General features: G+C 43.3%; 1 protein-coding gene across 4 annotated transcripts in view; it reads right to left on the bottom strand.

The window, feature by feature from the left end:
* LOC148363495 (dedicator of cytokinesis protein 3-like) overlaps positions 1–21,350 on the bottom strand; it is a 163,099-nt gene extending 141,749 nt beyond the window's left edge. For all 4 annotated transcript variants that reach the window (XM_088337390.1, XM_088337393.1, XM_088337392.1 and 1 more), the window contains exon 1: positions 21,155–21,350. In XM_088337390.1, coding sequence (XP_088193516.1) covers positions 21,155–21,191 — 37 coding nt within the window. In that variant the 5' untranslated portion in view covers positions 21,192–21,350. The remainder of the gene's footprint in view (positions 1–21,154) is intronic.
* Between the last annotated feature and the right edge of the window lie 476 nt (positions 21,351–21,826).

The following is a 21,826-nucleotide window of genomic DNA, read 5'->3' as shown; positions in this document are numbered from 1 at the left end:
TAACAACTCGCCCGACAAGGACTTGTCTGGGCCCAGCCTTAGATTGGGTTGGCTCAACGACCACTGTGCTGCCCGCTGACGTCCCGGCCAACTCAGGTAACTTGCCCCAAATAACGTACTCGGTCCGTGGACTCAGCGTCACACAACTCTTGATTTTTACTGTCCCTACCTTGTCTGGAATGCAATCACCTCTCCATCTCTCTGTGTTAGAGAGCATTGACAGGAATTGACTGTGGTTATCGGACAGACCGTTGTCAGGAGTGGAAACTAATCTCCAATAGCCGTCAGTACTTTTCAATTGAGTCAAAATATATTTGATGGCATTGCTGTCAAGGATCATCTGTTCTGTCTGGCCTGGCACAACCATTACTGGCATTATCATTTGGCATCCGTAAACTGTGACGTGAATGTCGTACATGTCTCTGGGAGAAACTTGGTGTCCACCGCAGCCTACAATGACATAGTTATCGGCTTTGTAACTCATCATGTCAGGGACGTGCTGCAGCAGGGACTTGGCAGTTGCCTCACTTACTGTACAAGCCATCGACCCGCTGTCTAACAGCGCTCTGAAAGTGGGGCCATCTTGCACAAGTACAGGTGTGTAAAACAGTTCGTCAGTCTCCGCTATTCTCTGAAACCCCTGAAAGATCAGCTTCTTCGATGGAGGTATCGTGTTGCTATACAACTCATAAATTGATTTATTATCTTGCATGTCAGGCATCACATTAGTGGTGGGAGGTATACTCAGTTGATCTGCACTGTTCTCCCCTAAGCGCAGATCAGTTAGTTTCCCTGAGGCAGTGGGACAACTTTCGTCACTGGACAATCACGTCGAGAATGCCCTGGGGCATGGCAGTGAAAGCAAAGTTTTTTTTCTCGGCAATGAGAGAGAGCACTGTGTTCGACTTCTTTGCAAATGATACATGGCTTGGCAGTGAAACCGTTCATTCTGTCTCCAGGTCGCCTGGTTGGAGCTCGCCTTCTCTCTTGTAACTGGTTTGAGGTAACACGTATCAGAACTTTCTCCAACATACTTATAACGTCCGTTAGAGGGACATACTGTGTGCTCGAAGTCTGAGGTGGCTCGTGCATGAGGGTTGGACCATGGTTCACCTCAGCTTTGTGTACAGCAATTTCCGCTCTATTCGCAGGTTGTTGCAGGGAAGCTGCTTTGTAGCTCTTCTCAGCGTGGTATTCATTCAGCACCTCTAGTACTTCACATGCTGACCACTTATCGATGGTTTTAGATCTGTAAGTGAGTGCCAGTTCTTTGCAAGGGCAGTTCCTAATAAACATGCGAGTAACTTCTATTTCAGGGTTGTCAAATGTTTTGCCCTGCTCACTCAAGCAGTCAGAGGCAAGGTCAGCTGCTCTGTTTAGTCTCAGCCAGTAGTCATAGGGGTCTTCCTGGTCTTTGGGCAAAGTTGAATAAAAGTCAGCTAAAGGGACAGCAGAGTACTTGGTACAGCTAAAGTGTTTCCTGAGAACACTATAAATCATGTCAGGGCGGGTATAGACGTCTATATTACTGTTTCTAATGCCAAACCTAACTACATCTTTAGCTTTTCCTCTCAAATGCGTAATGATTTCCTCGGCCTGCTCTTCAAGCCTCACATTACTCTTCTTAATAAATGTCTTCATTAGATCTTCCCACTCATGTAATTTTATTGAGTCTGAGCCATCCCCAATAAATGATGGTGGTTCTTTAACTTTTCTCTGTGTAACCACCTGAACCTGTGTTACATCTGACACATAACTAGGCTTACTCAATGTGTTTGCTACATCTTGTGTGGCAGCAGCGCTAGGAGCTTCTGTATTGTGTGACTGTACACGTGAAAAGAATGCTATCAGCCAATTTATGTCCTATCTCCTGAATAATATTTGTCATCTGATCAGCTACACCCTCAGAAATGTCACTCGTGCTCTGATTAAACATGTTTCAAAGATGTAAATGAGTCAAAATCACAAAATAAATCAGGAGCCTGCGTAACACGTCACTGTCAATTTTAAATACTGTGAGCTGATGGCTTCATGAAACGATGTGGCAGGTAGGACAGTCCTCGGTTCGGAGAGTTTGATAGAAGTCACGGGTCACGGCACCAATGTAACCGCGGTGTACGTGTCCCACCAAAGATCCACATTCACGCTGGACTGGATGATGAGGTTTTTATTATTACAGTTTCTGCAAATGGATGAGTCACAACATTAGCTTTTTCTGCTGGGTTTGATCTCTTTGATCTCTACAAGGGGAATTAATATTTAGTAAAACAGAAACAAAACAAAAATAAACCTAAACAGCTTGACAATATCAATCACTTTACTATGCATGGTGAGAGATTTGTCAGCTGGGGTTATAATGTTTAAAATTAACTTCTTTTGTGGAGCACCAAAAGATATGTCTTACCTTTGTAGTTCTCTCTAGTAAGACTAACAACAAACCCCGCCTCCTGGTCACATGTTAGAAGCCAAAACCAAACCCCACCCCATACCAGCAGATGGCACTGTTGGACTAAGCATTGCAGGACATTTACCAAAAACTATACACATATTTCAGCAGGAATTTCAATAAAACAAAAGTTATTATTACACCCGTTACATATATATAACCCCGGTTGTTAGCATTACGAGTTAGCATATTGTTTTTAACCCAGAGAAATGTTACTGTCATATTTTACTTGGGCCCACAACCGTTAGCAACAAGGATATGCCTTGTGGAGGTCTAAAAAAACATTAATGGTATTAATATTGTAATAACACTGTTATTACACTTTCAAAACATTTAAAATGTACATGTTCGAAAGGAATGAGCCATTCTATTTGAATTCGCCCATCCGGAATGCATTGAGCCCATTCAATTTGCTGAGTCTTGAGCATGTTAGCATTAGAATACTTTTTCAGCATGAATAAGTTAGCATTTAGCCGTTAGCATCACTTTTTAGCATGTAACCATTACCATAAATCATCAATATGAGGCCATTAGCATAATTTGTAAATATGAAGTCGTTAAAATATTGCCATTACCAAAATTGTTTACTATGAAGAAGTTAGCATTGCCAACAGTGTTTACAGCTAGCTTGAGCGAAAACTTGGGCTGGCTTTGCCAACAGTTTTTACTGCTAGCATGAGTAAGCTACGCCAGCCCAACTGATCACCAACAGTGCTTACAGCTAACTTGCGCTAATGTTTGGGCTGGCTAAGCCAGCCCAACCCTTTGTTAGCGGCGCACATAGCTGTTAGCATCCTCTCGCTAGCATCCACTCTTTGGAATTCACCATTTACCCATGGTTAAAGGTAATGTGGGTCGGGCCCCCTCAAGCCACCCTGGACAGTCCCTGCTTACTATGACTACCCTCTGGAAAAGCCCTCGTTTCCATGACTACCCATAGAAATGAATGGGCCCATGTATTCCGGATGGGAGACTCTGAAAATACATTACAATACATACAATACGGATGGGGACTTTTTTTCGTCTCTCTGGTGACTCGTATCGCTGTCAAAAGACAACCCACAAGAGTCCCGGCCGGGTCAGAATTTTTGGTACATCAATCGTTGGGTTACTCCAAAAGCTCTGGGAGGAGATACCCGTTAAATTTCGGCGGAAGAAGATAGATATAATAATAATATAAGATATAATAATAATAATAAAAAGATCTCGGGGGATTATATTAGTTGTGCCTGCTTTGCCCAGAGAGATGTTTCTGTCATTTTTTTACTTGGTTCTGTGGGGGGACTAAACGAAAACAAAGGACCGAAAGAGAAAAAGACCGGAGGGAATTTTTTTTTTTTTTTTGTCCTACTTCTTTTTTTTTTTTCTCTTTTCTTTGTCTTTTTTTGGGGGCAATTTTCTTTTATCTTTTATTTATTTTGCTTTTCTTTCAATTTTCTTATTTATCTTCTTTTCAAAAGCAATAAGGTGCATTTTGGTCACTCTGAATCTCATTTTTTGTCTTCCTCCTTTGTGCTTTTAGCATTGGTTTTCGGTGGAATGACAGAATACAGCAATATCTAGTGGTCAAATAATACACACTATCCCGTTAACTTTTATATTAGGGCACGGGCCTGAAACTATCCTCCTGGGGCCCACAATTGGCACCTGTGCCGTGAGTTTGAAAGCCCTGCTATAAATTAATGGACTCACAATGGTTAGACTTAAATAAAACTAACTCGCAAAACGATAGTCACAATCTCTCAAAAACAATGAAAATCTCCATCTCGCTCTCTCTCTCTTTAGCTCTCTGAACGCATGAACCCGCTTGCTAAACCAGGGGTGGCAAAACTTTTTAAGTTGCACTGGGTTGAAAAAAATTGCAAAAGGGCCAGAGGCAAAATATATGGCTGATGTATTTAAAAACAGCTTGCTTGGGGTTGTCCATCGATTCGATGATGACCATCTTCTTTTAATTGTGAGTCTGCTGATGTTTGAACAGTCCGATCCTGGATCCACAGATGCGGTTACAGACAGAGCATGTGAAGGGGGCGCTGGGGGGAGCAGGGGTGGCCTGGCGAGCATGTCTCTTTGCACGCTTTGCTGCACGGTGTTGCATGCGCTGTTCCTCCATGTAATCCACTCCCTGTGAGCAGTGGGAGCGCCAGAGGTCTCGGCAGGAAGCAAGTTCCTCCAGTGAGGAGGGGTTTATCCGACATCTCTTCAGGATGTTCTTCATTTGGTCTTTGAACCGCTTCTTCTGCCCACCAGCACTGCGTTGGCCTAGATGTAACTGACCATAGAGGATACGGCATGGCAGTCTGTGGCTGGGCAGTAATGTAGTGATGCATACAGCTCTGTAGACCAGCATTTTGGTGTGGAGTCTAAGGTTGTTGTTTTGAAAGACCCTTCTCCTTAGTCGACCAAAAGATGCTGATGCTTGCTTGAGACGGCTCTGGATCTCATCATCCAATGAGCAGGTGTCAGACACTTTGCTCCCCAGATATTTGAAGGTGGGAACCATGAGCAGGTGTTGCCCTGCTGCAGTGAGGTTTATTGGGTTTGGTAAGAGGTCAGCACTAGACTGACAGAGTACTTCTGTCTTCTGGGTGTTGATCGTCAGTCCCATTCTGGTGTATGCAGTTACAGCTGCCGAGAGAATGTTTTGCAGAGCCTCCGGTGTATGGGCAACCAGGGCACAGTCATCAGCATACTGTAGCTCAATGATGGTCTCTGAAATCAGTTTGGTAGTTGCCTGTAGCCTCCTGATGTTAAACAGGTTACCATCAACCCTGAAGTTGATGGTAACTCCAGCCTGCTTCTCCATCCTTCTACGTAGCAGTGTTGTAACACAGACGAGGAAGATGTTGAAGAGAACTGGAGCCAGCACACAGCCTTGCCTCACTCCAGTTTCGACGCCAAAGGGCTCTGAGCTGTGTCTTCCAACTACCACTCTGGCCGTCATCCCTGAATGGAACTGTGCAAGAATGGTGAGAAACCTGGGTGGACACCCAAATCTCTTCAGGACTTGCCACAGTAGGTCCCTGTTCACTGTGTCAAATGCCTTTGAGAGATCGACAAAGGCGATGAACAAGTCATTGTGCTGCTCACGGCATTTCTCTTGGAGCTGACGTATCACAAAGATCATGTCGACTGTTCCCCTGTCCTTTCGAAAACCACACTGTGACTCTGGGATGACGCGTTCCGATATTGTGGAGATGAGTCTGCGGAGCATGACCTTGGCAAGGACCTTTCCAGCAGTGGCCAACAAAGAGATACCCCTACTGTTGGAGCAGATGGATTTATCTCCTTTATTCTTGAAGATGGTCACAATGTTCGCATCTTTCCACAGTTGCGGGACACACTCTCGTCTCCACACCTCTGAAATGTATTAAAACAGTGTCCGTGTACAGAGGTAGCCTCCTACCTTGAGAAGTTCAGCTGGGATGTTGTCAGGTCCAGGGGATTTATTGTTTTTCAGGGTTTTGACTGCATGCAGGATTTCATCGAAAGTTGGCGGGAGGTCGAGGTCTGGCAATGTAGGATGTTCAGGGAGCTCTGAAAGGACAGTTGGGTCCACTGGGGTGGGCTGGTTGAGCAGGGTGTTGAAATGCTCAGCCCACCGCTCCACTATCATAGCCTGATTCTTGATTAGAGATGTTCCATCAGCAGATGGAGCAGGGAGCAGTTTCTGGGGCCATAGATGGTTTTTACTGCATCATAGAAACTGTGCATATCGCTTCTATCAGCGTGGATTTCATTGGCTTTTGAGATCCACCACTCATCTTGCAGTTTTCTGAGAGTTCTCTGGGCCTCGGAACGAAGGGCTTGCCATAGCTTTTTATGGAATTGAGATTGTGGGTTGTTCAGGGTGGCTCTGTGCGCCTTGTGCATTCTGTCCAGGAGGGTTGAGATCTCTCCGGCATTCTGGTCAAACCAGTCCTGGTGTATTTTAGTTTTAAAACCAACGGTTTGGGCTGCAGCGTCAAAGAGGGTGGTAGATATATAGGTCCACTTCTCATCCATCCCAGCCTCTGACATGACCAGCTGCTCACTGTTTGCCAGCCTCTCAGCTAGAGAGCAACGGAAGTTGTCAAGGGTGTCGCTACTGGAGAGTTTGGCACAGTTGAGTGTCTTCCTCTTTGAACCACCCTGACGTGCTAGGGGCCGGACATGCATTCTGACCTTTGTCAGAATCATGCGGTGGTCGGTCCAACAGTCTGCCTCACGCATAGCTTTTGTAATGAGCACGTCCTTCAGGTCAGCCCTCCTCACGATCGCGTAGTCGATCAGGTGCCAGTGTTTGGACCTGGGATGCATCCAGGATGCCTTATATTTATTCTTTTGTTGGAAGATGGTGTTTGTGATGGTAAGGTTATGTTCCGCGCACAGACTAAGAAGTCTCATGCCATTGGAATTAACTTTTCCAATGCCATGGGCACCAATCACACCATTCCAGTTTTGCAAGTTCTTTCCGACTCTTGCATTGAAATCACCAAGCAGCATGATTTTGTCATTCCTCGGGATGTGACTGAGGATGTCATCGAGTGCCTGGTAGAAGCGATCCTTCTCTTCATCATTCGATGGCAGTGTTGGTGCATAGGCACTAACTAATGTGACGTGTCTGCATTTTGCAAGTGGGATGCGAAGAGTCATTAGTCTTTCATTGACACCCACTGGTGACTCTGTGAGCTTCAGCAGTAGGGTGTTCTTAATTGCAAAACCAACTCCGTGAAGATGGTGTCCGCCCATGGGGTATCCCTTCCAAAAGAATGTGTAACCCTCCCCCTCTTCATTGAGTGAGCCTTCCTCAAGGAGTCTGGTCTCGCTGAGCACTGCCACATCCACATTATATCGCTTCAGCTCGTTGGCAATGAGTGCTGTTCTGCGCTGTGGTCTGTCCAGACTGGTATCCAGGAGTGTCCTTATGTTCCATGCTGCAATTCTAAATGCTATTGTTTTTCGACCGCATAGTGGAATGTCCCGACAGGCGCGGTTTCCTGTCCGGGTACTGTGCTGAGTGGGCAATCTTTAGGCCACCTTTTCTAGGCCTTTCCCCAATTGGGGTGAGCAGTGCGGCCACTAAATAGTGCTGCTCAGGGGTCTGCCGGAAACAGCTGCCACTCAATCTCAGCTGCTAACGACCCTTGCCCTGTGCCGCTGACGTGCAGAGGTCCAGCTAAGAGCTTCCAGCTCATTCAAACCTGCTCCCGTCACTGGATACTCCATCGCCGCCAGACTCTTGTGGTCGGGGACTCAGGTAAAAGAGGATACCTGCGCAATGATGGTTTTTAAAGTGGCGTAAGGGGTGCGCTTTCCCCAACGCCACTATCTTGATTGTAAAGAAGATGGTTCCAGTGGCAAGGGAGACCCTAGACGACCGGCATCTTCCTACAACTGCAGGCGGCTGCCGGGATCCAGGCCTGTGGGAAACCGCCTTAAAGCGTGCCGCCACTAGCTTTTGGGATCACTCTTAGTCTGGACTCTACCCCTCGACCTGTTCGGCTTGGGTAACCCTGCCAGGAGTACGAGACTCCCGCCGTCATAGCTCTAGGGGTCATGGAGACGCACAAAGTGCCCCACCACGATAAGGTGGTGATCCGTCTCCCACATAGAGAGTAGGTGTGGGTGATACTGTGATTTTTGGTAATGATCCAATACAAGTAAATACATGCTATTATTGATAGATACCAATCCGATAACGATCCGATGACAACATTTTTCTGCCCGGAAATCTCATGATCATTTAATAACTGAACCCCTTGCCCTTTAAGTTAGTTCATAGTTATGACTAAAAACAGCCTACAATTTGTCTATTTTTTATTAAAGCCCTTGTGAGTAATATTTTACCACTAGGACCACTGTTGTCTAGTACGAAGGAAAACCAGTGCTAAATGATCACTGTGTAACAGGGAAAAGTCAAAACTATATGAATGACTATTACAGTTCCTCGTCTGAAGATAGCAAAAATACTGAATAATGGCCTGATTTTTGGGAAAGATAAAATTGGGCAAATTCCAGCGGCACACTAGACAAGGTCTCACGGCACACTGGTGTGCCCCGGCACACTGGTTGAAAAACACTGCGTTTAAGGAATATGGACGGCTTTGGTTTCTTTTGAAAGGTAACAAACTGAAATTATCACTGCATGTGCTACTAATATTGAGTAGGAAATAGAACAATGTTTTTATCCTCACCTCAATTTTTTTGCAATCAAATGCTTGCAAAAGAGAGTAGCATGGCCATCTTAGCTGAAAAACAGGTGAGACAGATGGCTTACCTGGTCCCAGGTCAAATTTGATCAGAATCTGAAAAACTGAACATTGTATTTTACACATTTTTGAGGGGAGATCTAGGCATTCCTAAAAGTGCCCATTTGGAAACAACAAGTTTACAACACTAAAAATGTCTAATTATTTAATTGACTTCTCTCCCAAAAAACAATGAATGATTGTGCATACTTGCGCGCAGTAATGCTGCGTAAATATGGATCCCAATCTGCATTTGCGCACATGATTTGAATTGAATACACATTGGGAAGAAATAAATTACATTTATGTTGGGAATTAAACTGGCTAACAGATGTGTTAATCATTATTTCATTTGGTTACTTCTGGCTGAAGATATTCGGTTCTACAGGATCAATCAAAGGTCAGAGGCTACAACTATATTTGGAATAACTTTACGAGTGTGTGTCATCTAGGGGAAGTTTTAGAGGGATACTAAGTAGATATTATTTTAGGCGTTTTTTTTTTTTCTCTGTCGACATTATCATGAGTTTTGGAGTAAATATTTTAGACGGTTGAAATCACTGGACGGTCCTGAAAGTAATGACTCAATGTTTACGTACATTCAACTAATTTAATGACTGCGAGGGGACGTAATTGGTGAGCTTTATCGTTTTTGGGTATCTTGTTTCAGACTGATCCAAATGTTTCCGTGAGGAGTAATTTTTGAATCCCAAGAGTTTAAGCTTCCCAATGATATGTGACATGACGTATTTCAGTGACTGGTGACATCATACAGATACGTATTGGTTTACTAACAGTCCGATGGCCATACCGGCAGACTGGCAGAACGTTAAGGTTAAAGGCTTGAGTAAATAATTGATTTAATGATGATGTATTTTTCTGCTTTTTATTTTTTTATGAAAATGTTTATCTTATATAGGAACTTTGGTGTTAGAGTTCATATCAAAGCGGCGCTGCCACGAGCCTTTTCCAGCAGCTGCCCTATTGTTTAATTGTCTGCTCCTATCTTCGGTGTTTTTTCTTCCCGTTTTGACAACTACACTATGGATTACTTCTATCCTATGGACATAGGTTTTAGCGCACGAAAATGCGTTTATTCAAGGAATCAACTCCTTACCCTGAAGAATTCTCGTGCCGGCGTGATGAAGGGGCCCATCGTGGAAGAAGAGCCGGAGCTAGCTAAGCGGTTAGCGGCGTTATAAGTCTTCGGTACCATCCGTAATCATGGTAAATGCGAACTCACGACCAAATAAGATCATCGAGTGGTGGTGGAAAACATCGAAGCGCACAGGGAGCGCAGTTGCTGTGTTTTGCGGAACGTGGCTCACGTTTAGCATTCCGGACGCTAACGTGTAACCACCCGGAGCTACCCGGAGCTATCCGGCTTCAACGCAGCTATACAGAGACACGAAAGCCGGGGGGAATCGGAGAGGAGGCGGACTTGCTAACACAAGGTGGTGTATCCCTGGATTTTCACAAAGAAAAGATTTCCATCTGCCGCAGGGATGTCGAACTTTTGGACTAGCGTGACGTCATCCACTCCGCTACAAGCACCCCTAGGGCATCATGTTAATCTGTAAATAAACAACGGGGTAGACTGCTGGAAGTGTGAATTTCCCTACGGGGATGAATAAAGTATCTATCTATCTATCTATCTATCTATTATAGAAAGGAGCTAAATGTGTATTTTTTAATCCAGGTGAGTGCAGTTGTATTGCTTTGAACAGGGCATAAGTGATACTATGTTAAGTAAAATATCATCGGGTGGTTTGTTTCCTCAAATGTTCTCTGGTTGATAAATCTTAGTATGAAAATGCAGCTTTGGGGGTAGTTCCTATCTTTAGCGACATCCTGTGGACCGTGGGAAAACATGTGAGATTACATTTTTGGTGAGGAAGCGAGCACCGAAGTGTAATCGCATTAACTTAGTGACCTAGAAATGCATGCGTTTACATGTGGGCGTGTGTCAGTTTGTGTGTGTGTGTGTGTGTGTGTGTGTGTGTGTGTGTGTGTGTGTGTGTGTGTGTGTGTGTGTGTGTGTGTGTGTGTGTGTGTGTGTGTGTGTGTGTGCAGGCTTAAAAAAAAGGATAACGCATTTTCTTTTTTTAATCAGAGACCATACCCTGATGCAGTGGCATCACCAGACAGAGTCTCCACGGGGGGGTTCATATAAAAGATATGCGGGGCACAACTATTATTATTCCCCTAAAAAAAACATTTACACAGCACTAATGCACCTTAAACATAACCAACAGCACATCCAGCAGCAGCTTACTCACCGAAGAACAGAAAGTCTCCTGAATCAACAACATCCCATCAGAACTCATATGAAAAGGTGGTGAGCAAATTATAGACATTTTGACAAAGCTTTGCAGAAAGATCTGGCAAACAGGACAGTGGCCATTTGCATGGAAAAGCTTTCAACTCCTTCCAGCACCTGTCCATGCAGCCTTATTTCTAAAGCCATGCCCATTCCATCACGTGAACACTTCATCACCTTACTCTTCCCAACATTCACACATAACTTATGCCTATCACATACTCTTCCAAACTCCATTACCAACCTTCTCAATGTTTCCTCAGAATCAGCCACAAGCGCTGTGTCATCTGCAAACAACAACTGACTTACTTGCCACACTGTTCCACTGTTGTCCATCATCTCTACACCTCTGCAAATACTCTTGCATTCACCTCTCTCACCACACCATCCATGTACACATTAAACAGCCATGGTGACATCACACACCCCTGTCTCACACCAGTCAACACAGGGAACCACTCACTTGTCTCACTCCCTACTCTTACACATGCTCTGATGTTCATATAAAAACTCTTCAACGCTTGCAACAACTTTCCACCCACTCCATACATCACCATCACTTGCCACAACGCCTCTCTATCAACTCTGTCATACGCCTTTTCCAAGTCCATGAAAGCCAAATAAACATCCTTACCTTTTGCAACATATTTCTCACACACCTGTCGTACTGCAAACACCTGATCCGCACATCCTCATCTTATTTCAAGATGGCGACTGCGCATGGATACATGCTTGCGGCGAGCTCTCCAGCTAATCTTCTATTTATTGCCGTTCTCTTGTCTTTTTTGCTTTCACTTTTGGACACATGTGTGGCCAAAAACACTTACAGTAGGGACGAACTTATTCGGTTGGGAGGGCGTCTAAATTTCGATTATTCGGGCACTTTTTATACCGCCCATGATATACCGAGCGAACTTCAAAGAGACCCGGCATCCTTGTGGACAGCTATTCCTCTTAAAAAACGGCGGCGGCGGCCCCGTAAAGAAAGAAAACAGAAACGTGGTTGCCGTGCAGGTAGATGTGTGAAGCGTGTGAAGTCCAAGCAGCAAGATGGACGCGAGGATGTAACTAATTCCACCATTCATTCCTCGCCGGACAACCGACGCTTTGAACTCAGCGCTCACGAGCGGCCACAACGCCGGGAGCTTTTGAAGATCTCGACAAAGACTACAAAGAGTTCAGCTAAGTCAAATGATTCAGCAAAGCTGAAATTTGGTCTGTTAAATATTAGATCGCTTGCTCCAAAAGCTTTACTTGTTGATAACATTATTCGTGATTATAAACTTAACTGTATGGGTCTTTGTGAAACGTGGTTACGCCCGGATGAGCACTTAGCGCTAAATTATGCCTCTCCCCCAGACTACGAGAGTAGTCATATAGCACGCACGCTGAAAAGAGGTGGTGGTGTTGCGCTAATCTCTGAAAAATCGCTCAAATTTAATACACGTACCTCTAATAATTACAAAACGTTTGAGGCTCTTGTGATGCGGTCCCCTCAATTGTCAATTGATGTAATAACTATCTATCGTGCACCTGGGCCATACACAACTTTCTTAGACGAATTTGCTGAACTTTTGTCTGACCTAGTAACCTATGCAGACAAAATTATAATTATGGGAGACTTTAACATTCATATGAACTCCCCACACAGTTCACTTACTATTGCGTTTAGTTCTCTAATTGATGCATTTGGTTTTACTCAACTGGTTGACTTGCCAACCCATAAAAATGGGAACACGCTAGACTTGATTCTGACTCGAGGAGTTTTAACCTCAAACATTATGGTGCTACCGTGTACTACTGTTATCTCTGATCATTATTTAGTGACATTTGAGGTGCTAACTAAATGTAAAGTTAATAAAGCTGAGGGATCTAGCGGACGCAATATAAGCACTGGCACAGTTTCTGAGCTCTTTGAACTCCTTCCTGGAGCAGTTGCGTCCTTTCCTAAATACAATGGCTCGATTGACTCACTCATGAATGAGTTCAATACCACCCTGACTAGTGTGCTGGATTCAATAGCGCCCATAAAACTAAAATCACGTCCTAAAAGACGCACACCTTGGTTTACTGATGAAACTAGAACCCTTAAAAAAGAATGCAGGAAATGGGAGAGAAAATGGCGCGCTACCAAGCTTGAGGTTTTCCATCAAACCTGGTGTGACAGCTTGTTAAAGTATAAAGCGGCCCTTGCCTCTGCAAAATCGGCCTACCTTTCGAAGGTGATTGCGTCTCAAAAGAACAACCCCAAAGCCCTTTTTGACACTGTAGCATCGCTTACAAGGCAACAGCCTATCGCAGACAGTTCGACACACTCTGCTCAGGACTTAATGGTCTTCTTCACTAAGAAGATTCAATGCATACAGGAAGAAATTGCAAAAGATATTGTTAGTACCACACGTATTAAAGGACTGAAATTTACAGATGCACGACAGGGTGGCTGCCCTGGGAAAATGGCCGGTTTTAGTGAACTGTCACTTGATGATCTCAAACAAGTGGTGAATGCGGCCAAACCGACAACTTGCCAGTTCGACCCGCTCCCAGGTTCACTTATTAAAAGTCTTTTTAGCGTCCTTGGGCCTTCAGTTCTAAATATTATAAATACATCACTCTCCTCAGGTGTAGTTCCAGCAGCTTTTAAGTCCGCCGTTATTAAACCCACACTGAAACGACCCAACCTTGATCCAGAAATATTAAGTAATTACAGACCTGTGTCAAACCTACCTTTCCTCTCTAAAGTACTCGAAAGAGTAGTGGCACAGCAGCTGAATGCTTTCATATCGGAGAATAACCTTTTTGAATCCATGCAATCAGGATTCAGGGCTAACCACTCTACTGAGACAGCTCTGATCAAGGTAACAAATGATCTCCTAATGTCAATGGATTCTGGCGCTTCATCACTTTTGCTGCTGCTGGATCTTAGTGCTGCTTTTGACACAGTACGCCACAATATCCTACTAGAACGGTTGGAAAAATGGATTGGTCTCTCAGGAGCTGTCCTCTCGTGGTTCAAATACTACCTCTCAGATAGGACACACTGTGTTAAATATGGTGAAACGACATCTGAGCCCTTTAATGTTACCTGCGGTGTTCCGCAGGGTTCAGTGCTCGGCCCCCTACTTTTCAACATTTACATGCTTCCGTTAGGTGATATTATTCGCAAGTACAATATCAGCTTCCATTGCTATGCAGACGACACTCAACTATATCTTCCGTTGGAGGAATCTTCCACACTAAACTGTGGAAATTTGGAGGCCTGTCTCACTGAGATAAAAGAGTGGATGTCACTCAACTTCTTGCGTCTTAACTCTGAAAAGACTGAAATGTTAGTCATTGGTCCTTCTAAATGCCGGGACTTATTCTCAAAAACTGCTGTGAACATTGACAAATGTCACATCACACAGAGTGACTCAGTTAAAAATTTAGGTGTCATATTTGACCCTGAACTATCCTTTGAGATGCATGTAAAACAAATTACTAGAACTGCCTTCTTCCATCTTCGCAACATTGCTAAAATCCGTTCAATACTGTCTCAGTCTGATGCGGAAACAATAATTCATGCATTTGTTACCTCCCGTCTCGATTACTGCAATGCACTACTCTCCGGTCTCCCGAAGTCCAGAATCAAGTCTCTTCAGCTAGTACAAAATGCCGCAGCGAGGCTCTTAACCAGGACAAAAAAGTACGATCACATAACACCGATTTTGGCTAACCTGCATTGGCTCCCAGTTAGCCAAAGATGTGACTTCAAAGTTCTCTTAGTATTGTACAAAATCATACATGGACTTGCTCCCTCTTATCTTTCAGATCTGATCTGCCACTATGTCCCGGGCCGAAGCCTACGATCTGAGAGTGCTGGTCTTCTGATGATCCCGAGAGCAAAGAAGTCTTCTGCTGGTTCGAGAGCGTTCTCCATCCGGGCACCGGTGCTGTGGAATGCTCTTCCCCCTGAGATTCGATCTGCAACCTCAGTGGAAATGTTTAAATCTAAACTTAAAACTCACTTCTACTCCATTGCATACGAATAACCTACTCCTCTTGTCGGTTGAAAATAGTTTGTGTAATATAGTGTAACAATCTGTGAAGCCCTTTGAGACTCTTCGTGATTTAGGGCTATACAAATAAAAATGACTTGACTTGACTTGACTTGACTTTCCTGAAACCACTCTGCTCCTCCATCACCACCTCATTCGTTCTTTCTCTCACTCTCTTAATCAAGACTCTTCCATACAGCTTACCCGGCACAGACAACAAACTGATACCTCTCGAATTGCTACATTCATACTTATTACCTTTACCCTTATACAATGGCACCACACATGCACTACACCAATCAACAGGAACCACACCACTTAAAAAGCATACATTCAACAAGCGTACTAACCAGTCAATCATAGCTGTGCCACCTTTTTTCAGGCATTCAGAAGTACAACCATCCAACCCAGGTGCCTTCCCCCCTTTCATTTCTTTCACTGCCTCTTGCACCTCCCATGTTTCCACAGGCTTCACATTTAAATCACCCAACACGGGCATTCTCTCCATACCATCGATCGCCTCGACTCTCACTTCTCTCCCATCCTCCACATTTAGGAACTCCTCAAAATACTCTGCCCATCTCATCCTGACTGCACTACCGCTAACAGGCAATCTACCATCCTTATCTTTCACTTTCTCTTCCTACTCACTGTTTCTTACTCTTTTCACTTTTTTCCAGAACATTTTTCTCCTTTCCTCAAAGTTCACTCCTTTCTTTCGACACCATTCATCATTTGCTTTCCTTTTCGCTGCTTCCACTGCCGCTTTTACCAACCTTTTCTTCACTTTATATTTTTCATACGCATCGCCACTCCATTCAATTTCCACACTCTCCATTTCCCTTCTACTAATCCGTTCATACTCTTCCTTTATCCTCTCTTTAAACTCTCTCTCCTTTTCTGCCTTATTCAACTCTGACATTTTCACCTCTTCCCTCACACTCTTCTTATAACTAGCCCTCCACGATCCATCTATTCTGTTTTCCTTCCACATAAAAATGATCAGACATACCACTCATTTCACCTCTGTAAACATGCACATCCAACAATCTACTTAACATTCCTTTCTTAAGCACTACATAATCCATCAGTGCTCTGTCCACCATCTTGCCACTATCCACTCTGACAAAGGTATACTTATTCTCGTCCCTCTTTTTAAACAATGTATTTCCAATCACTAACTCATTTTCCACACATTACTCAATCAATTTCTTCCCACTCTCATTTCTTCCTGGTACTCCATATCTACCAATCACATTTTCAACCGTTTCATCACCAACTCTAGCATTCAGGTCACCCACCTAGTATTACCACTTTCCACCCTTCTTTCGCACTTGCCACACATTCGGACAAGTCCTTCCAGAAGTCCTCTCTCTCCTCAGCGCTTCTTTCTGAACCAGGTCCATATGCACTCATAAACATCCATACTTCTACACCCCACTTCAACCTCACCCACATCAATCTGGAAGATATCTCTTTCCACTCCCCCAGTTTTTCTTTTGCTTTCTCACTCACAAGCACAGCCACTCCTTCTCTAGCATGTCCACCCGTAACTCCAGACCTTCTACCATACATACCTCCAAGCTGTAATTCACCCTTTCCTTTCATCTTTTTTCACTCAAGGCTAACACATCAACCCTCCTTATAGTCATCATCCTTCCAATCTCCTCTTTCTCCCACTCAGTCGCTTTACTTCCACATCCTATCACATTTAGTGACCCTATAACTAGGGTTTGTGAGACCTTTCGGTCTCCCGCCCCCCTTTCTTTGCCTTGCTGTCTCTTAGGGAGTAGAGATAGAGAGGAGAGGATCCCCAGTCCCCTCGCTTCCTCCACTTTAGTCCTCTCTTACGACACACAGCGGACCTTGGTGGGAGAAATCTCTTACTTCTCACAAGGAGAGGGCCCCTCCCCCACAGGGACACAGGCGGACTGGTTAGCGCGTGTGCGGCACAGTTCTAAGGTCTTGGGAACCTCCTGTGTGGGTTCAAATCCAGCTACCGGACTTCCTGTGCGGAGTTTGTATGTTCTCCTCGTGCTTGCGTAGGTTTCCTCCGGGCATGGTTTAGAGCAGAAACCGTTCCTTCCACATTCCAAAGACATGCATTTCAGGTGGATTGGCCGGTCCAAATTGTCCCTAGGTGTGAATGAGCGAGCGAGTTGTCTGTCCCTGTGTGCCCTGCGATTGGCTGGCAACCAGTTCAGGGTGTCCCCTGCCCACTGCCCGATGATTGCTGGGATGGGCTCCAGCATCCCCGCGACCCTACTGAGGATAAGCGGTGCAGCTAATGGTAACGGCATTGTAACAGCTGAAAAAGGAATTGGTTAGCCCATTGCTGAAGTTAGCTTACCTTGTTACTGAAAAAAACTATTTGGTAAATCGCATATATATTTGAGGTTCTGCAAAATACATGATTAATGCTGGATTTTTTGTAATGGTACCGGAAAAAATGGAAAATTGGCCTTAAGAGTGCTTGAAACGTGCTTTAATTTGGCCATGATAAAGGTGTACGAACCCTGTATTGCCAGCCTTTTCAGGCTAATGCTGACTTGAGAAAGCAACAATGCAGGGACATCATCACGGCAGGGACTTTAATCTTGTGCACATACACGCACAATCGACGAGTGTCAAGTGGCTTAGCCTAGTGCTCTACATCCCACAACCATCTGGACATACTAACACACAAACAAGCATCTCTGTATACCCTTGTGAGGACATCCACCAGGAGCGATTTTAGGTTCAGAGCTTTGGGAATGCCGATAACACAGAGTTTAAGGTTGATTAATTTTGATTTTTTATTTCACTTAAAGTGATTTAGGATTATTCGACAAGATTTAGAAGTGTCACTTCTATTTTGTGAATGTCACATTAGACTTTGTGGTTAGCTGAAACCCTATTACTACGCTATGCCCAGTTTTTACTCATTGTGTGAATTTCCCTACAGGGATGAATAAAGTATCTATCTATCTATCTATCTATCTAATTTAATTCTAACATAGTACACACAAACATACATATAGAGAAGAACAAGTGTGTAACTATTCTATTCAACACTTCATAATTCCCCCCTACACTTTACAGATTAGGTTGTGTTGCCTGACCTTGAAGGTTGCAAACCTGTCAATAACTTTTTTGTGTTGCAACCAGCTGCTGGAGTCTGTTTTGAGCCGTGGTCCTACGAAGCCAGGTATGGAGTGGGCGTAACGCGCTGCAAGACCCTTTGCAACGTCAGTTGCTTATTGAAATTGGGAAATCTGAATAACTGCCTTCAGAGTCGGAAACATTGCAATATCCAGGCGATTGTACACTAAAAGTGTGTCTTCAATGGCACCAGACCCCCTCTTTTTGGCAACCATTACATCTGCTGTTTCAAAATCAATACCATAATGCACTACCAGTGTTGAGAATAGAGGCACAGACAAAAATATAGTCACAAGTAGGACTGCATGTGTAACGGGTGTAATAATAACTTTTGTTTTATTGATATGTTGTATAGTTTTTGTGTAAGTGTCCTGCAATGATGAGTCCAACAGTGCCACCTGCTGGTATGGGGTAAGGTTCGGTTTTGGCTTTTGACTTGTGACCAGAAGGCGGGGTTTGTTGGCAGTCTAACGGCGTGCTGTCAACGGTAAGACACGATCTTTTGGTGCTCCGCAAAAAGTTAATTTTAAACATTAAAACCACAGCTGACAAATCTCTCAACATGCACAGTAATGTGATTGATGTTGTCAAGCTGTTTGGATTTATTTTCGTTTTGTTTCTGTCGCCTTTTATGTTAGTTTTGCCGGACGTTGCATGTTGTGCTAAAATGCTAATTCCCCTTATAGAGATCAAAGCCAGCAGAGAAGCTTACCATGTGTTGTGTTGTGACTCATTCATTTGCAGGTAAATTGTACCCGTTCTTTATACTTGGTATTGTTATTATTTCTATTTTCTCATATATAAAAAAAGGATGATGTTGGTTAAAATTCAGTTTAAAGAAAAATATGTTGAATTAATTCTAAACGTTAAGAAACCACTATACGATCTCTTGTTAAAAGTATCTTGTTAAAATGGATGTAAAAATGTATTGTGATGGTTGATATTCTAAAATATATTTAATGTAAACTGAAAAGAAAGCTCTTTGATATGTTTGGGGCAGTCTAACAGCGTGCTGTCAACGAGATCAAAGCCAGCAGAGAAGTTTACCACGTGTTGTGTTGTGACTCATTCATTTGCAGCAACTGTAATAAAAACCTCATCATCCAGTCCAGCGTGAATGTGGATCTTTGGTGGGACAGGTACACCACAGTTACACATGCATGAATCCCATGAAGCAAGTCTTGATTCACACCAGAAACCCACCTATGTGTTCTCAAACACTAATTGTTTTATGACCAAGAAAATTAGAATTAAGTATCATAATTACATGATGATTAATAATAAGTAATAAAAATAATGTAATAATAATAATAATAATAATATCAATTCATAACTTTTAAAAAAATGTTAATTGGTTTTTAGATTATCCATCAACATCTGATAATAATGTGGTCAACCGATGTGGGGAAAAAATACATAATTATAGAATACATCTTAAACGTTTTTCTTAATGGGATGTTTTCAACTTCAGCCACTGTTCATATTTTGTCTCCGGGAGTTTGGTTGCAATAGACTCTTATCATAACATATTGCTTTTTTACAGAAAAAAACAACTGCCCATGTCCATGTTGTCATGATTACCCAAGTGGAGCCACCTGGGGTAATCATCTGACGCGCGGAAATGCGCTTCCTGATTGGTTTATGTTCCCTTTTTAAGAACGCTACGCCGAGACCTGGTTGTCTGAGGATTACTTCTGTACCCCGTATGACTCTCCCGATTACATGTGCCTTCTTGTTTACCTGATTCTGCCTGCCTGCCTGCCTGCCTCCGATCCGACCTGCTTCCGTCCCACGCTACGATCTTCTCTCCAGTCCTGGTAAACTCGACCTGCCTCCGTCCCACGCTACGATTGGCTACGTCTTTCGAAGTTGTCTTCTCGGCGTTGCTGCTGCTGACGTTCGACGGTCATCGCGTCTCCCGCTAACCCTTACGCTTCCCCAAATAAAGAATTGTACGAACGCTCTGGGGTCTCCTGCTCTGTTCTGGTCCTCCCTGACACATGTTGGTGCTGGGAGGATGACCACACACTTACAGACACGCAACAATTAAGATACTATTCATTGTTGCATTCTATCAAATACAGCTGAAATGAAGACTATTATCTGTTGATAATAACAAAGTAATGAAATTGGGTGGCAGTGGAATCATCAGACATAAGACCCAGTAGGGGCATATCAAATGCATGTGGTGGGCACAACATTTTTGCTCTGCTGGTTTTCTCTTCATTTTGTTTTTGTTTCTTGTTTATTTATTTTTTTTAACAGTCGTTTTTTTTTTTTTTGAGTTTTTCTTTGTTTCTTTCTCCTAGCTCTTTACTTATTTTTTCTTGCTCTTTTTCTTGCTCTTTTTTATGTTTTGTTTACATTATGTTTTATTTTTTTCTTCTGTTGTTTACGAGTGCATTTGCGTTCATCTGCACGGACACTCTCTGCCAACCCAAAGAAAAGTTGATGTAGTAAGTAAGAGCACAAATTAAGAAAAAGCAAGAAAAGAGAAGTAAAGACCTAGAGAAAAAGAAACAAAAAGAAACAAAAGAAGGGAAAAAGGGAAAATGGCGTACGAGATGAAAACCAAGAGAAAATGAAGTAAACAGGAAGCAAACAAAGAAAAATGAAGAGAAAAATAAAAGAAAAAAACAAGAAAAAAAACGCAAAATAAATGGGGGAAATATCATGAAAAAAGGCAGCTTTTGATCTCAGTATATAACTAATAATAATGTAGTATCATACACAAAACGTATTACTATATATTTCTAATTTGTTATACTACTAAATTATAATAGCATTTTTTTCACCCTGCATTGAACCTTTACTCATTTAAACTTCCAACCTTTTTCATTCTAAGCACTTTCACTTCAAGTAACTGGAGTCCCTGCGTGACACAACAAAATATCAATTAAAATATTGTTATCATAGTTGCATTTGATATCCACCCCCCGTGAGACTGCTGTCTTCTGACGCCATTGGCTCCGAATGAACTCACCCACTCCGAACTTCTCATTTTCAGTTAGCATCCACATGGCGTCAGAGTTTCAAGACCTCTCGAAAAGCGAATGTTAGCTCCTAATGCAGTCAGGCAAAATGTATGAATCAAAAGACTGGTTGAAAACAAACGACTGCTCCTCCACTTAGGGGCTTCTCCATTGGAAACGCGCAGTCACATCACAACGAGAATGCGCGCGGCTCCCTTAAGCCGATCAGCACCGACAAAGCGTTGCGTGTGCGCAAAGATGCGTGGACAAAAAAGGGACCCGATTTATACACGTATGGCTTTATTGTCATTTTATAAAAACAATCGTCAGGATATGGAGCTGGGGCATTAACAGGGGGGTTGGGGTGTAGGGGTGGCTAGTACCCACCCACCGACATGCTATGCTTACCCAAAGAAAACGGCATGAACGGTGCATTCGCAATGATCGCAGCAAGGCTTTAGGGCTAGGACCTCAGCTTGGCCTTTTGGCTGAGAGTAAGTGTCCCGGCTCCTAAGCTTTGTAGCATATAATGAACTGACCGATAACGGATAATGGATAATGAATAACGAAGATAGATCAATAACCCTTAAAAACCCCAAAACCCCATGTATTGGTGAGAGCAGTTAAAAAATAAATTGAAAAAATGTATTTAAAAGACAAACAAATGAAGAAAAAAAAGGGGG

The sequence above is a fragment of the Urocampus carinirostris genome, chromosome 6, assembly GCF_059441175.1.
Source record: "Urocampus carinirostris isolate Australia breed hairy pipefish chromosome 6, RoL_Ucar_1.0, whole genome shotgun sequence".
Lineage (NCBI taxonomy): Eukaryota > Metazoa > Chordata > Actinopteri > Syngnathiformes > Syngnathidae > Urocampus > Urocampus carinirostris.
This window is presented reverse-complemented; position numbering and strand designations above follow the sequence as displayed.